Genomic DNA, 18,162 nt, shown 5'->3' with positions numbered 1-18,162 from the left:
CTAAATAAGTAGGAACATAGGAGTTGCCAGACCAGACTGGAGGAATGATCCAGTAGTCTAGGATCCCATCTGAGAAGATGCAAGAATTCCTATAATGGGCACTTGAGGAGTAACGTGACCAGAATGGGAAGCTGCTGATATAGTCATACACTGGCAAATCTCATCAAAATTCAAATTGAGAAGAAAGTCAGAGACATGGTAATGGGTGCCTTATAAATGCTTATAATAATTATTAATAATGTCACAGCTCTTTCCAGACTTGGCAGCTGAGGGACCTCTCACCACTGAGCCTGTATTGTGTGTATCCAGATTGTATTATGTCTGGCACCGGCACTGCTCTGCTGTAAGAACTTATTAAAGGCTTGAAACCATGAGACTATTAATAGCTACCTGGAGGGTGGTTTTCAGAAGTGCGGGTATTAAACAGAGATGGGATCGAGCTATAAAGTTGAGATCTAGATCAGCACTTTCCCAAAGTTTGTGAGCATTTGTTCCATCTCTAATGATAAACCTAGGAAAATTCTACTTAAGTCCTTTATATTTCTTTTACATTAAACACTCGTTTTTCTGCTTTCTCCCTTTACTTGCATCTTCCATCTGACAGCAATGTGGATACAAAGGAGCTGTGTGGTAAGTACCCTTTCGCTATCTCAGTAAAAGCAAATTTTAATGCAGATTTTTCTTAACTTTATTTTTAACAAGGCTCATGCGTACTTCACTCCAATATAGAATAAGGCTAAGCTTTTAAAAAACAGGGGACTAAAGATAGGTTCATGAATCAATAATGGCATTCAAATATGATCAGGACCAGCACTTTCTGTTGACTTCAGTAGGAAAAAGTGGTCATTTGGCAATCTCTGGAAATCAGGGTGATTAGGGGAACTAACTTTAGGTTTTTAAAATCTTGGTGTAAGTGAATTAAAGAGCGGGGCATGAGGTGGGATGAAATGTTAACTAATCATGCCCCCTTTTTAATCACTCTTTACCTTTCATACAGCAATATTCAATTCAATCTTGGATCCCTTCCAGTGAAAGTAAGTACTCGCCTTAGCCCTTGTGCTTTAGCATAGTTTGTGGTTTATGTCACTATGCAGTTTCCCATTTCCACGATGCTCTTGATAAACTGGTTCCTTAGGTATCAATGGAGCCTCAAATAATAGAGGGACTGGGGCCATTCCAAACTGCCTAGTCAATTGGACAGACCTTGCCCTCCAAAAGGAGACGTTAGGTAGCCGAATACATTGGTTTAGGGCTGAATCTGGGCTCTGCAGAGGGATTGGATGCTGTCACCCTTCTTTGATCCTAGCATAATAAAATGTCCCCCAACTCTCCTCGCTAGAGTCTCATGTTGGTTGACCAGGATTCCACAATCTCTATCAGCCTATGCAGTGGAGATGTCATTTATAAGGTGGAATCAGGGGTTGTGTAGAATGTCTTGCTGTTCCTGAGCTGTGAATTCTTAGAACATATTGTACTGGCTTTCTTGTTCAGCAATGACGCTGGGAAAGTTTTACTCAATTTTACAATATAGTTAATGAGCACAGACCTGTACCCAGAAATAAGCAGATAACATTCAGTAACATGTGGTTAATTTCAGGCACTACCTCATCTGCAGGCTTCAATAAAACTGCATTACTTTATAGTGCCAATTACATATTTGACTTTAGGCAAAGCTTAATGTTTTACAGCGGGTAGCCTACAATACATATAATCACCAGAGCGGCCCCCACTGTTCATAGAAATTAGAGGTAGAAAATATCTAGACGGACATTTTATCCAACTCCCCAGCTAGAATAGAGTAGGATTATTTCCTACAGTGAATTCTCAAGTGCTTTGTCTAGATTTTAAATGACTCATGCAGTGGGGCTTTTGCTCCTTCCCATGGGGAGATTATTCCACGGTCTAGTAGACCCCTCACTGTTAGGAATTTTTTTCTGCTGTTCAGTCTGGAGATAGGAGAAGAAGATTGCTTTTTTGTTTTACAATACCTTGTCAGCTGCATTCCCTGTGCCTCCTTCAAGATGGCACAAAGGAATAATTACATTAAAAAAGTATCCATATAAAACAACCTTCACAATGCATCAGTGGCTTTACCTTTATAGCATTCACAGGTCCCTCCAAAGACAGCAATTATGTAGTTAAAAATCCAGCATCTAGACTCTAATCAGACTCCAGCAATCAGTGCGGTGCTTTCCGGTGGGTTTGGGCTGATCTTATGGAAGTTAATTTTTATTTTGAACATTATTAAAGATTTGTCTGTCCTTTTATTAGAGTGCCAGCCCTTGTCAGCGAAAGAAATTGCAATAGGCTGGGTGGGTGCTAATTTCAGTTGAAGAATGGCTTATTTTGGTTGAGCTTAAACCACTTCCTAATTCATTTGTACAGTACTACATTTAAATAAGACTCTTTTCAACTGAACTCAGTATCTGCAAAGCCTTTTGTAACTGTTTAAAACTAAAGCGGTTTAAAATCACACCTTAAATTAGAATGGTGCAACTTTTTGTGTCAACAACCCCATGCTTGTAATCAGACTAGGATACCTTTGGGGGAAACCCTGAGCTGTTGATCAGGCATGGTTTGTTATTTAGCAAAGTGGGGTAGTTTGAGGCAAGCCCATGATTCTGGCATGGAGTTCACTGGGGGGAGTCATACTAAAAACAATAAATCAGATTTTATTTCCTAACTTACTTTGAGCCAATTCCTAGTTGCACTGAAGTTAGTTGGGCCTATTCATTGAAACTGATATATGAGAAATCGAGTTGTATAATAAGATCTCTTGTATTTGCCAGTTACATGTTTTTGCACTCCACCTTCCTTGTTTAATTGGTCTTGCTTGTTTCCCACCCCATTAAACTAGCAACTGCAGATCACATTATAAATTTAGATTGAAAATAGAGGTAAAGCAGCATTGTTTGATGGGACCTTTCTTTCTCTGACAATCCTATAAAACAGAAAATTGTACAGCTGTTGTCCAGGGTGAGATCACATTACCTGGCAATAAAAAGTATATGTAGGATTGATCAACGATCCCTGTAATTAAGCTACTTGGAAAAAAGAGTTGTAGGTGTCTGTTTATTTGGGGGTAGTTACATACGTTCTGATGAAGATGGTTTTGCAGCATTTTGCTGTGCAAACTGTTGAGCAGATTTTATGAATAGAAATAAAATCTAATTTGTCCATCACAAGGGACTGTTTTGGGCTATTTTGCAAAGTCCTACATTAATACACAAAATGTTCTTACCTGTTCAGATACAGATGCATCATGATGTTGCAACTAGATTGTGTTTTGTGTAGTCTTTGTTCATTGGATGGCCAGGCTTGGTCTAACTCACTGGAAACAATTATTTTGTTTTAAATTATTCTGTTTCTAAAGGAGTAGGAGGGTGGGGAAAGAACAACAATATGAAACGTACAATAGAATTTCCTCTTGTGAATAACTCCATTGCAAGGGCACTGATTGAGCGGGAGGGGAGGGAGAGCGTTTCATACCAGAGGTGTGCAATCTCCCAGGTGGAGCTCTTAACTTCAGCACAGCATTACTGTCAAATGTAAGTTCCGCAAAGGGGAGGTGCTCCTGGAGCAGGAAGTCAGTATTTTGTTTACAAACAGAGGCAGGGTGATTAAGATAAGAAAGGGCTGGTGAATAAATTAAGGATATGGAAGTTTAGTTTGTAAAAGAGGAATTCCTCTGTGGAGGGGGGAGAGGGAGGAGGGGTTGTTTTAGAGAGAACACAGGGGACTCCGAAAAAATACAGAAAAGCACAGAGCCAAGGTTACATTCAGAAAAGGGGGAGATTTGGGGGCATAGGTGAAAAGAAGGGATCAAACCCAGGGAAGGGCTAGCATTGTATAGAGATGTTCCCACTCTACCTGTGGTACTTCTGTGGCCCCATCACCATAGTATCTGAGGCTGCACCTCACAATGTCTAACCTATTTCTCCTCCCAACCTCTCAGTGTGTGGGAGCAATGCTGTTATCCCCATTGTACAGATGGGGCATTGAGGCCCACCCAGACTAACGGCCAGATTTTCAAAGGTATTTAGGCACTCCTAGAGCTTGCACCCCTCACCCCCTCCTGCATCCCAACCCCCTGCCACAGGCTCAGCTCAGAGCTCCCTTGCACACTGCCAATCCCTCAGCCCCAGGCTGCCCAGAGTCTGCACCCTCTGGAACCTCTACCCAGCCCAGTGAAAGTGAGTGAGGGTTGGGGGAGAGCGAGCGACGGGGTGGGGGAGGGAAGGGAATGAAGGGGGTGGGGCCCCGAGGAAGGGTAGATCCTGGGATTCAAAAAGTGATCTTGGATGTAAAAAGGTTGGAGACAACTGATCTCATCCGACCTCATGTACAGCATAAGGCACCACCACCACCCAATACCTGCACACTAACCCAACTGAACTGAGACCAAAGTCTTACAACCCACAGGAGACTAGACTATTATGTGACACAGGCAGAGGATAGGAGGGACTGAGATGCACTGGTGCCTGAAGCCCCACAATTCAGGTAAATGATTAAGTGAGACATACGCAGATAATCCTGGCAAGTGACCCCCACCCACATGCTGCCGAGGAAGGCAGCCCCCCCCCCCCCGTCTCACTGCCAATCAGACTTGGGAGGAAACTCTTTCTCCCCACCCCATGTCAATCAGTTAGACCTTGAGCATGTGAGCAAGCACCTGAGAGAGAGAGAATGCTCGGAGCCACCCAGGAGCTCTGGCCTGTCCCCACAATGTCCTATCTCCAGGCATGGCCATCTCCTGGTGCCTCAGAGGAAGGAGATAAAAGAAACCAACCCTACCAGAATACATTTGGAGGGAGAAATAAGTCCCATCCTGACCTCTGCCAATAGGTGACTGAAGCACTGAGGCATGAGCTCTAGGAACATAGGACATAAATCTGAAGTGAGTCCCAGGCCCCTCCTGTTGAGCCCAGGCCCCTCCTCCCCCATTGGAATAATGTCCCTGGACAGCTTTGCAATAAGAGGAAACATTTTTTCCTTGACCTCTGAGGTGACCAGCTTAATTCTGAAGTAGGAGAAACGATGAATCAGCAGAACATCCTGGCTGTGTCACTGCTCCTACTTATTCAGTGGGAGGAATTAAGTAGAATAATGCAAAAAAACTGAATACTTAAAATTACCAGTAAAATCTACTTAAAAATGAAAGTAGGAGAATAGTAAGAAAATAATCAAGTATGATGATCTCATGTTGACAATGTACAAATCATGGCCCTAGTCCTGCAAGATGTTTTCAGGATTGGGGCCTATAAAGGCACATTGGGAACATCTTATAATTAAGGTTTCAAGTCTTTTATGGGGGTCATGGATTCTGTGACTTTCTGGGACCTCTGTGACTTCCGCAGCAGCTGACCCTAGGGTCACCCAGGCTGTCTCCTCTTCCCCAGGCTGTCTCCTCTTCCCCAGCAGTATCGGTGGCAGTGGGGCCCCGAGCCGCCCCCCACCTGAAGCAGCAGCAGCAAGGCCCTGGGCTGCCCCCCACCCAGAGCAGCAGCATCTGCTGGAGCACCCTCCCTCCTCCAGCACCTAAGATTTACGTAAGGGTATTTTTAGTAAAAGTCATGGACAGGTCACTGGCCGTGACTTTTTGTCTATTGCCCTTGACCTGTCCATGACTTTTACTAAAAATACCTGTGACTAAACTGTAGCCTTACTTATAAATGGATCCCATGACTGCTGTTATAAGCATAAATCCCAATTCTGAACCTTAGTGTCCAAAATGTGGGTGCCTAGCATAAATCCTCTAAGCTTAATTACCAGTTTAGATCTGATAGCGCTGCCACCAGCCAGATTTCCAGTCTCTGGCGCCCCTCTGGTCTCCCCAAACCTTCCCTGGGGGACCCCAAGACTTAGGTGCCCTGAGTCTCACAATAAAGGGAAATAACCCACTTCCCTTCCCCCTCTTTACCTCCCCAGATTTTCCCGCCCTGGGTACACTAGGAGGTTTCCCTGCTTCAGTTCCTTGAAACACAAAACAGGGAGGACAATTTACCTTCCCACCTCCTTCTTTTCCCTCCCACCAATTCCCTGGTGAGCTGCAGGCTCAATCCCCTTGAGTCCCCACTAGAAAAAAAATCCAACAGGTCTTAAAAGGAAAGCTTTATATAAAAAGAAAGAAAAAGAGACATAAAAAAAATGTTCTCTGTATCAAGGTGACAATATACAAGGTCAATTGCGTAAAAGAAAAATGAATAAACAGCCTTATTCAAAAAGATATACAATTTAAAACATTTCCAGCAAACTACACACATGTAAATACAAAAACAATATAAAAACCTATTGTCTTCTACCTTTGTACTTACACTTGGAAACAGAAGATTAGAAAAGCGTGGAGATAGAGAAAGAGAGATCACTTTCAGAGCTGAGAGAGCAACAGAGACACAGACAAAGGATACACACCCAAAACTTCCCTCCCTGAGCTTTGAAAAATCTGGTTTCCTGATTGGTCCTCTGGTCAGGTGTTTGGTTCCCTTTGTTAACCCTTTACAGGTAAAAGAAACATTAACCCTTAGCTACCTGTTTATGACAACTGCTGCTTACCATTTTTGTTGCTGTGGCTTTCAACACAACTTCCATAATTCCCACTAAAGAATAAGCAGTGTATTACAAATTATAGAATAATCCAGCAATCTTGATTTATTTTTTAAAAAAAATGGTTATTGAATCACAAACCCTTAATATATTTGGCATGTGCTACCAGTGATTTATACTTTCCTAAATAATGAAATCTATTATTGTACCTTTGGGGACCAAGTTTAAGATCAAAATATCGGAGGGGAGAGAGGTATTCCAGGATTTTAACTGCTTCTTAGAAGACGCTTCTGACATCAGAATAGCTCCAGCATGTAATGCATACTGGAAACTTACAGTCACAATTAACAAACTCACCTGCAGCATGGCACTTTATGTGAAACCTATTAATATCACATTTGATGCATATCAATTCTACAGTGTGTGTTTATTTTTATATATATAATGTAAAGTCTTGGTAAGATCACACTAGTCTAATGTGTTTAAATCTGTCTTTAAAACTGAAAAGAGGCATGCAGATTAGCAAAATAAGAATTCTTGAGGTTCTACTCTAACATATACCCACAATTCCTGCAGGGCAAGTGACAGTGCTGTGGTGTGGCCCTCTGGGAGAGATTCTCCCATTTTATGTGCCTGTCCCTATTTTGTTGTGGCTCCCCTTCCATTGAGAGTTACCTCCATGGATCTTGACTTGCATGGTGAATTCATAAGCAGAAACATTTAGAATAGAGGTAATTTAAATTGCTCACGAGTGAATCACACATAAAACCTCAGGCTACGCAATTCATACCTGCTGGCAAAATTCGGTCCTACATAACCCCTGGATACGAACTGTTCTATTTCTTTGGGCTCTCGAAAATATTCTTTTGCAATTATGAGTTCAAACCAAGCACATCATACATGTTGTTTAGAGCTATCCCCTGCCACCAGTAGATTTTTTGTTGTTGTCTGTGGAACTTAAGGACCATGTGAGAGCTTTCACTTGACCACCTTCGAAATAGATTTTCTTTATCTTTTCTTTTGATATCTACTCCTTAGAGTGATTTCTTTTTCTTGCTCATGTGAAAATACAATCTGCTGCTGCTGCTGAAAATGGGCTGTTTGGCTTATCTCTGTCTGAGCGCTGAGGTGCAGTGGGTCATAGTGGAGTGTCACTTTGCTATCATTCCAATCTCTGCCATGCAAGCCATTTGGAGATGTTCTTGGGCTGCAGACAGATATGTGCAGTTTTAATTAAGCCAGAAGAAGCTAAATAATGGAATTGTCTCCTGAGATTTATTTATAGCCAACTTCTGCAGAAATGTCACTTCAATATTAATTTTCATTTTTTGATTCTGAGGAATGATACTAGCACCGGGTTTTGCGTTTAATTTTAGTTCATGCCAGTTACATGGAAACTGGTCAGCTTTGTGCCTAGAGTCAAACTTATGCCATGTGTAGTTGAGGATGCTGCACTTAAGTTATCGTTTCTGTTACATATGTCTAATTTTAGGAGTTGACCACGTATGCATGGAATGATTTCAGGGCTGAAATCTGTCATCGAACTCTTGTCTGTAGATCAGCATATCTGTTTTAACTACAATGAAATAACTGAGGCTTAAATCCAACGTACATAAGTGAAAATGAGTTGGATAGTTCCAGCCCTCTCCCTGGTGAATGTATGCCCAAGTCCCATACCCGCTACCTAACTTGACATGAATCATCACCTCTTGTGATAAAAAGCTCAGGAATGCGCTAGCAGAAGCAAATGGCTGGTGAAGAATTGGGAACACTGTCACACTATCCCTGCTCCGACCAGTGCAAGTCGCTCATTTCTTGAGCATGCAATCCAGGGGGTTTTTTGCTTGGAAGAACAAAGTGTTAACAGGTGTCACGCTGTCTGGAGTGGCTCACCACTGTGAATGATTATCTCAGGGCAGACTATCAGAAAACAGGGGCAGACATCCCAAACTGTGGTGGTGTGTTCCACTATAATTATATTTCACTAAGCCAGTAACAGATGTGAACTCCTGAATCACTGTACCAGTCTTACAGTGGAGTCACAGACAGTCCCCTTAGCCTCTCTAACTTATGTTGCCATCCAGACAAACTGAACTTTGTGATAAAAGGTTACTTAAACCTAAAATCGTACCACATTAGGTTGCTCCCAGTCTCAAAGGACCAGCCATTTACCTCAGATCAATGGATACTCCAGATCTTACACCAAGGACAACACTGGTAGCCAATTCTATAGTAAACTAACTATAGGTATATTATCTAAGAGAAAAGAATGAGAGTTACTGAGAAGTTAAAGCAGATAAAACATAATAGGTAAATCAAAGTTTGTAAATCCAAAATGATAGTAGATTGATTTATCTATTATGTAATCTTTTCAGGGCTACCCAGAATAACTCTGGGGGATCTCTATCTTCTTGTTCAGTTATTCTACCCCTTAAGAATCCAAACAGTCCACAAATAAAGGATCTCTTTCAGTCAGTACTTATAGCTTCTTTTCACAGACAACAATCTGAGAAGTGTCTGTACCCACACAATGGCTAATTGCTTTGAATTTAGCACTCTTCTTCATTTGAATTTGATGAGTTATTTAGTTACAGGGATATACATAATGTAAATGTCTGCCATTACATTATCATGGGAATGGACAAGTGAAAACAATACAAGTAATATTCCATTAGTTTTCATGACGTTCTAACACCTGAATACACTCTTACATTAACACACATTTTGATCTAAGTTTCAGAGTAGCAGCCATGTTAGTCTGTATCAGCAAAAAGAATGAGGAGTACTTGTGGCACCTTAGAGACTAACACATTTATTTGAGTATAAGCTTTCGTGGGTTAATACTCACTTCATTGGATGCATGCAGTGGAAAATACAGTAGGAAGATATACACAGAGAACATGAAACAATGGGTGTTACCATACAAACTATAACGAGAGTAAAAACTATTTCCCCATGCTAATTTCCCCCCTACTGTTACTCACACCTTCTTGTCAACTGTTGGAAATGGGCCATCTTGATTATCTCCTGCTGATAATAGCCACCTTAATTGATTACTCTCATTATTGCTGGTATGGCAACACCCATTTTTTCAGGTTCTCTGTGTATATATATCTTCCTACTGTATTTTTCACTTTGATCTAAAGTTATTTAATTACCAGGCATGCATAATGTAAATGTAATGTAATAGTAAACAGCAGGATATAGAGAGATGAAAACAATACAATTAACATCTCCTTAGATCTCTTAACAGACAAGTGAGTTGGCCTTAACATATACTAATACATTTAACTCGTTTGTTATTCTCACACAAGCGAATTGGCCTATGACTCTGGCCTCAACTGGTCAGTCAGCGTCACAACAGGGAAGTGCAAAAATAAGTTAGTGGTGAATGTTTTCAGGTAGTGTGTCATTGTGCTTTTGTAACTCATGCATTTCCTGCAGTGTCATCAAGCTGCCATTTATGAGACCAAAGCCATAATGTGGACAACTGCCTTTGGGGTTCTCAGGGAGCAAGGAGGGGGCTCCGCGCTTTTAAAGATTTGACACTGCATACGAGTAGCTTTCTTTCTATGGAAATTTCTCAAGGATGATAATGTTGGGATCTCTGGGCTGAAACTGTCCACGACCTGACTCCTTGTGTAGTCATTTACATCTTACAGGGTGGGTGACAAATAGTGCTGCCAGGTACCAATCATACAGTGCACATTGTAAAGCATGGGGAATTGGACCTTTGTATCCTAATGAAGGAAACCGGAGACTCACTCAGCATGGAGCAGTGTGTGCCTTTGACACAAAAACAGACCCTTAGTTCGTTTGCCCATAGCCACGTTGGCACCCACTCACTTTCTTGCATGGCGTAATATGCTGAAACAACTGAAGACGCTGAAATGCTGTCAGAAATCTGCACAAGCAGTGATTCTATTCACAGATTCTCTTCCAGTTAGAATGCAAAGGATGGCATAGGGTCAGAACCGCAGCTGTTATGAATTGGGGAGAGCCAGTGAGATCAATGGAGTCATGCCAGTTTACACCAGCTGAGGATCTGGCCCATTTTCTGACCTTCTTTTAACCTTTTTTGTGGTGAGGAAGCTAGGAGTCTCATGGTGGGGATGAGGAGTATAGTGGACAGATGGGATTTCTATGAGACTTCCAGTATATCCCGGTGTTGCCAATAATTCAGAAAAATCGGCATTTTGGTAAAATGTGGAAATGGGCATGAAAGAACTTTAAAGCTACCACCAAGTTAATAGCTATTTTCAATGGTAATCTCTTTGGCTTGTGCCTCTCTTCACAATGGGCCTGGACTTTACAGGATGTTCCACTACGCACTGCTTTATTGTGAATTTAGCTCAGGGTTCGCAAAGCAAAGCATAGAAGAAATAAATATTTTAAAATGTAATTAAAATCTTCATAACCTTGTCTCTTCATCAAAAAGGCTCTTGTAACATTGAACAGCCCTGGAGTATTAAGTTAACCTAGAATCTACCCTTTATTTCCTCCATTGGTTCTCCAGATTATTTTGCTGATCATATGGGGGACTATGAAGATGTTTTGGCTTCCCTGGAGACCCTTAACCTCTCCATTTTGAAAGCCATGGACTACACCAAGCGGGTGAGTCGTTGTTGTTGTTCGTTGTTGTAGCTTATGCTATGCAAGTGAGTGTGGCTAGATATGTTTTCTCCAAGCTTGTGGGTCTAAAGTAGGCATGGTTAATACTTTTCCTTAGTCATTTTTGCTAAGGGTAAGTAGGATAGTAGCAGAAACATTATCCAATAACAACCCCAGGGATGTTGTCATCTCGGAGGGAGCAGTGTATTTTTGAGATGGCCTTGTAAGAAACAAGTGCTATTGTGTTACTGTTATCATAGATAAGGAGTTCAAGAAACAAATCTTAAATGCCCATGGGATAAAATAGTAAGACTGATGATGCATGCAGATGTTGCCTAAAAATAATCCATCAGTATAAATACCTTCACCGGGTTATCTGCTCTGTTTTAGAAAGATCTGTCTTCTACATTAGCTAATGATTGTCTATATATAAAGTGTCTGTCTCCTACCAATATCTAGAAGACATTTGGCTTCACACGAATATAGACAACAAATGAGTTTATAAAAATCATTCATTTTTATTCTGAAAAGCCCTTAGTGGCCAAAGCATCAGCAGGTTGGATAGCAGGGTTTTAAAATGGAAAATAAATTATCAGCTTGTGTCATCAAATGGCTGTATGTGTATAGACTTATGCATTGCCAATGCTGCAAGCTATATTGTAAAAGCTGATGACTGCAGTTGTTTCTAAACCAGGGTTTAGAAACAGTTTTGAATTCTGCAGCATGTGAAAAATTATCTGTTAGAATCTCAAAGGCAAAAATCTTTACAGTGTTGCAGACAAAGATCCATTAAACTTTTCCCGGTGGATTTCTTCCTTCTGCTCCATTCAAGCACATTGTTTTATCACCACCATCCTAAACTCTAACTCAGAAGACTGCCTGAATAATGAAAAGATTAAATTTGATACATCAACTGCAATGTATGCTTGATGTCAATGGAGCAACTAATTGGAGAGGTCTCAGCCTCAGTTAGCAAGATGGTTATCTCTCGCCATCTGATTTAAAGTAACGGGAGCATTGTAATAACATGTTCAGAGAGGACATTTCCTGTTAATATCTTGTAAACCTTGAAAGCTCTAGGACGGTTTATGAAATCAAGGTGAAAATTACATGTGAAGTAAGTGATGGCATAAACATTTTATGGTATAGAGTTGTATCTTCTCAGCAATCTTTCTGGAAATATTTGAATGGTCTCAACTGGACTATGAGTTACTTTGTTTTTCCAGCAGAACATAAAATGCTGTAGTTGCACCCAAGGGGAATTAGACGTCTCTCGTGGGATTTTCAAAAGGGCGAGCATTGGCCTAGCTCTCAGTTCATCAATGTCAAAGTCCCATTGGCTTTGTTAAGAGCAGAGTTACACCAGCTCCGAGTGCTTCAAAAACCTCACCTGAAATTCCATTCTTTGATCTTCCAGTTAATAACTACTACAAAATTAGAAGCCAGAATTGCTTTCAAAAGTGTGGCCATTTATGTCCTCTGTTTAATGCAATAGAAACCAGAGGGCTTTGTGTTAAAAGACTGATGAGAATGGCTTGGGAAATAAGTACCATTTGTGCATGAAATTGCCAAGATGGAATTAAGCATAAAAGCTGATGTCCACATAAATACACATTTTTGTATATGCAAGTGGGGCTCCATTTTGCATAAATGTCTCACAATATACTTTGACAGAGCAGTTAATAAATAATAGATTATTAAGAAGTGTAACTAATCTTAAAGAATGCTACATTTTATTTATAAATATCTGGAAAACCTGATCTATCTAATATAAGTCTCACATACAGAAGTGAGTCATTTATCTAGCATTTTACTGTGCAATAGAGAACTATGTAGAGATGTTGTTTTCCCTTTAAATCATTTCTCGTCTTCTGTCTAATAAACCAGAAATGACGATTATTTTTAAAATGTATTAATCCTTCTACAGTTACAAACTTCCCCATTTGAATTGTGGACTTACTATGTACATTCCAGGGAGAGGAATAGTCTGCCTTTTCTCCTATGAGACTTTATTCAATATGCTGAAAGTTGAGCAAAGTAAAGATATGTTCTTCTTTTTTTTAATAACATATCTTAACCTATTTACAGACTGAATTCCAGTCGTCCTCTGAATAATCCAAATCAAAATCTTCCTTGCATTTATCCCTAGAGTTAGAGGAAACCTTGAATCGTTTAATGTTATAGATCTGGTAAATATAGGATGTTTTAGGAATTGGAATAGTGTCAGAGAGCATCAATATGTTACTCAGCATTGTCTCTTTCTCTGCTCTGGCTATTAAATAAAAGTCATTGTTTTCTTGATTTATGTAATTTTCAATATTTTAAATATTTGGGATTGGTGTGGCATGGAAGGCAAAGACATTTATTAGATATGTTTGTTAAAATGAAGACATAACCTTGCAGCCAGACATATTGCTAGTATTTACAAGATTTTTTGTATTAATATTGGTAGCTCACTGTGCAAGGTGAATAATGGGAAAAAAATTCAGCAACATTTTAATATTTTTTTAATTGATTTGCTTCTACTCTGTGCATGCAGCTCTTTTGTATTTTCTCCTGGCAAATGTTCAAGCAAACAAGTTTACCAGCAGAAATGTGTGCTGAGATCAAGTTCTAGATGGATGTTAAAGTTCTCATGGAAAGCAATTTCAAATTAATTCATTTTATCTGTACACTCATGGCTCTCGTTCAGTGCTTAATTTGTGATGAAAGAGGTGCCGGTGCGCAGTCAAATAGGTCCTGGGACTCAAGCAATATTTTTACTTTCATAAGTGACGCGGCCAGCCCAGGGGTGCTGGGGCTATAGCATGCCAAGCTTAGAGGTGCCAGGGCTGAGCCCTGGAAAGCCCTGGCACAAATTAAGCATTGCTTTTGTTACATAGTATCTGAATGCATATTTGTAGATTTATCCTCTCAACACCCTGTGATGTGAGGAAACATTTTACAGGCGAGGAACTGAGGCACATAGAGATTAATTGATCTGCTTGGGATCGTCCTAGGAAATGAACCCAGTGTCCTGAGTCGCAGACCAGCACATTAAACAGCAGAGCATCCTTTCTCCTGTTTGCAAATATTCACACCAGAAACTTAAGTCCTAAGAGTTTTGTTCGTTTGATCAGATCACATGATATGTTTCTCTTCCCAGTGTGTCCAGTCAAAACAATTTATAATATGGGCATCAGTTATTGGAATGGCTTATGAACAAACACTATACCAAGGAAGAGCTCTTGGCAGAAATGTTTTGGTGAATAATGAATGAAATTAAGAATAACATGAGCTCCTTGCAGAAAATTTGTGAACTGAGAGAAAAGCAAAACTCATTAATGAATTATTCATAAAATATTCTCTCAGTTCTAGGAAAGAGGTGAAAGAACCTAGAAAATAAGTTGTTTTCTAGGTAGATTTAAAAAACAGCAACACTATCCTGCAGTTTCTAAACATATTAGTCTGACAAACTGGTTCAGATTGAAAATAAAATCCTTTAGAAGCCTTCCCAGAACCCTAATCAATTAACATTTTTGAGACATTTAAAAAAAAAGTGTTTGATTGTTTTAGTTGGTGCTCTTCCTGACTTCTGGGGTCAGCATCAGAATTGCCAAAGCACTGAAGGTGAAATTCACCCTGTACAGAGGCCTTGACTCAATAAGCTTCAAAATGGGGCATATGGAGGACTTAAGTGGTGCACAGATCTTCCATTTACCCTCTGCGTAGATCGGGACTGGGTCATCGTTCCAACAACACAAACAATGAAATAATGAAAGATGGGACTGGGGGACTGGCTTGCAAAACTGGAGCCAGATTTCTAGACTAAGAAGGTTCAGGGAAAAATTTGAATAAACCCCTAAACTTCCAGATCCTTATCCAAACCAGACCTTAAGAGCTCTCTTGGAGAATCACTGATCATGAATATTTGTCCCAAGTTCACAGAACAGGAAGGGCACAGCTGCTTCTCTATAAGAAAATATGGTTATATTTATAACTGAGCTGGTTAATTTTGTGGCTACCTGTAAAGATTTGTGCTGAGTAGTGCGCTGTGGTTCTTAAAACTATTGGAGTGTGGCTGGGTTTTTCGAATCTCCCTGTGTGGATCCCACTTGTGGTGGTGTTCATGCACATGAGATGGAAATCTTTTGACCAGCAGTGTCCCTACCTCTCCCTTCCCTCTGGAATTCCTTATCTTGGAATTTGAGTAGGGCTTGAGTACGAAGGTGATACTGGGTATTTGTGAGGAGCATGTGTGTGTTCTGTGAGGGGAAATCTCCCTTTGGTTGCCAGGAATTCAAGCTAGAGCCCACCTTGAAACTTGCCCTCACAGAGCACCTGGATACACTCCTCACAAATACCCAGTATTTCCCTGGCAGACATCGCCCTGGCACTCAGCACCTGCCTAGACCTAACCATGCATACCATCAATGGGACTATGGTGACCAGATGTCCTGATTTTATAGGGACAGTTCCAATTTTGGGGTGTTTTTCTTATATAGGCTCCTATTACCCCCCATCACCCTCTGTCCCGATTTTTCACATTTGCTGTCTGGTCACCCTAAATGGGACCCACATGACAACCCATCCCAAAGGAGCACCATTGCTGTAAGGTAAGTAACTGTTCTTTTTCATGCTGCCTGTATATATGATTTGTTGTAATCTTTTCAGCAGTTTGAGACTTTGATTAGAGACAAACATTACAGTGAAAGTGAGGCCACTCCAGGAAGAGGTCCCTCTGGCTGCTTCCCTATCTGTCCGTGTATACTGAGATGTGCTCTCTAAAGCAAACTGAGTTGGTGAAAATGCTGGGAGATGCATTTTTATGCCTTAAGTGACTTGTTATGACCAGTTTAATTGCAGGGAAGCTCAATTACATTGTAATGCTTTGAAGGAGGATTTCACTGCTAACAAGGTTTTTAAATTGAGCCCGTGTCTGTCTACAAACTTGTTACCCATTGATTTGCTCCTGCATAGCTGGTGCGAGTCCTGTCATAAAGTTAATAGAATCACATAACAAGAGAGATAGGAAGGATTTATTGGCTCATTTAGCACATGCCCTGCCAGTACAAGTGTATTTCTTCCAGCAAATTTCCAGTGCCTGGTCCAGTTTACTTTTAAATATCCCATGAAATGGAGCTTCCAGGGCTTCTGGTGAAAGACTCTTCTAGCAAATAGCAGTCACTGTCAACAGACACACCATAATGGATATGGGGAGAAATTAAGTATCCTCTTGTTTTACCCTTTTTCATTCTTCCTGAGTCTTCAGTGTTTCACATAGTTGCTATATTTATTTCTAGTACTGGAGTGATCAAATATTATATGAACACATATATTATTGTATGAATGTCTGGCGCCATAATTAGAAAGTTTCCCCTCCCATGAGTGTAAAAATCCCCAAGATTAATCACTGTCAGCAATAACAGAGGGCTTGAATTTGCTGTCTTTTTGCACAACTGCCTCATGCTTGCAAATGAGTGCAAGACTGGACAGTGTGTTCTACTGCATGGCATGTCCTGTCAGGAAAGTGGTTCTTTGATGGAACAAGAAGTCAAGTCAGACTAGCTTGGCAAATGATGGTCACTTACCCTAATTATGGCTTTCCATTTGGTAGTTTTTTTACTGTTAATTTCTGAGCTTGAAAACCATTCTGAGTAATGAGATCCTCCTTGTGAGTTAAGCAAGGTCAGTGCTAAGTAGCACTTGGCTGGGAGACCTTCAAGAAAACACCAGACTGGTTGGTTCCAAACCGTAATCTGTGGCTCATCTGTGGAGCAGATCACATACTGCTGCTTCGCCTCATTTGTTTCTAGCTGCTACAGCTAAACATACAGGGGGAGACTTTCAATGGCACAAAAGGTAGTTAGATGCCTACCTTTCCCAGTATTGCTTTTCCAGGTAACCAGTTGCTGTGGCAGCCACAGACAGATTATTTCATTGCTGATGCAGGGCAGGTGTCTGCAAGACAATCTCTAAGAAGTGGTCCACACTATGGAAACGTATGAAACCCTCATCTGTTTGACCCAGGAGTTAGTATCTTTGTGTTAATACTGAGCCCACACCCCGGTGTGGTGTTACGGGACATTTTGTCCTTCAGATGATGTGTGCACCTAAGATCTTGAGCCCTTTGGTTAAAGATCCCTGGATGCCTTTCAGCATAAAGCTGAGATTTCACAACATTATTTCTTTGGTGACCTTGTAAGTCTGGCATTTCCTGACACTGTGATTTAAACTGTGACACTTGAACATTGCATTCAGGTAATATTTTTGTTGCAGATGAGGCATTGCAGATTTCCTCTTTGGAGACAGACAGACAGACACAGACCCACCACTGTCTTGGAAACCTTCATCAGAAAACTGGTTATTAGATTGATAGCTGGGTTTTCTGAACGTGTTCACTGATTCATAGTAAATCAATTGAAGCCATGCATACATTTGACATCCCTTCATTGCATGTTAATGTTGACTTTTTATCCTCCCTTTCTGCACTGGGTACAGGAAATGCTATTGCTTCCCTTAGAGGAATAAGAGAAAGAGAGTTTATTCTGCATCTAGGCCATTGTGGCCCAATCCTACAAGGTGTTCAGTGTTTCCAAGAGATGGTGAGCACCCAGATCTCCCAATGGGAGTTGAGGGTGCACAGCACTTTACAGGATCAGGCCATTAACACAGCATGTTGCTTTCCTTTGGCTCTGACAGCCTTCCCATAAACTGCACAGCAAGGCAGAAATTTGCTAATGCTGGACCACCTGCCGCAGCTGCAAATTTCCTTTTCTTTCATAATGAAAGGAAACCATCTTTAGATTAAAGGCAGTTATTTTTTAATACTCCAGATGTTGTGCTGAGTCCCCAAATGGAAGTGCTTTATTTTCTAGGTCAAGGTGAGCTTGTGCTGTCCTCCTTTGATTATGGTAGTTTGGAGGTGGAAAAATCTGTGTGTGTGTGCATCAGAAACAACCCAGTTTTAGGGATAGCATTATGAATGCAACAGAGAAACACAGATACAATTTAGTGAACAATCACTTT

At 40.7% G+C, this 18,162-nt stretch overlaps 1 protein-coding gene across 1 annotated transcript in view; it reads left to right on the top strand.

The window, feature by feature from the left end:
- NECAB2 (N-terminal EF-hand calcium binding protein 2) overlaps window positions 1–18,162 on the top strand; it is a 303,651-nt gene that overhangs the window by 158,350 nt on the left and 127,139 nt on the right. The window contains exons 4-5 of the mRNA XM_032785742.2: window positions 605–630; window positions 11,060–11,157. Coding sequence (XP_032641633.1) covers window positions 605–630; window positions 11,060–11,157 — 124 coding nt within the window. The remainder of the gene's footprint in view (window positions 1–604; window positions 631–11,059; window positions 11,158–18,162) is intronic.

The sequence above is a fragment of the Chelonoidis abingdonii genome, chromosome 19, assembly GCF_003597395.2.
Source record: "Chelonoidis abingdonii isolate Lonesome George chromosome 19, CheloAbing_2.0, whole genome shotgun sequence".
In the NCBI taxonomy this organism is placed as follows: domain Eukaryota; kingdom Metazoa; phylum Chordata; order Testudines; family Testudinidae; genus Chelonoidis; species Chelonoidis abingdonii.
This window is presented reverse-complemented; position numbering and strand designations above follow the sequence as displayed.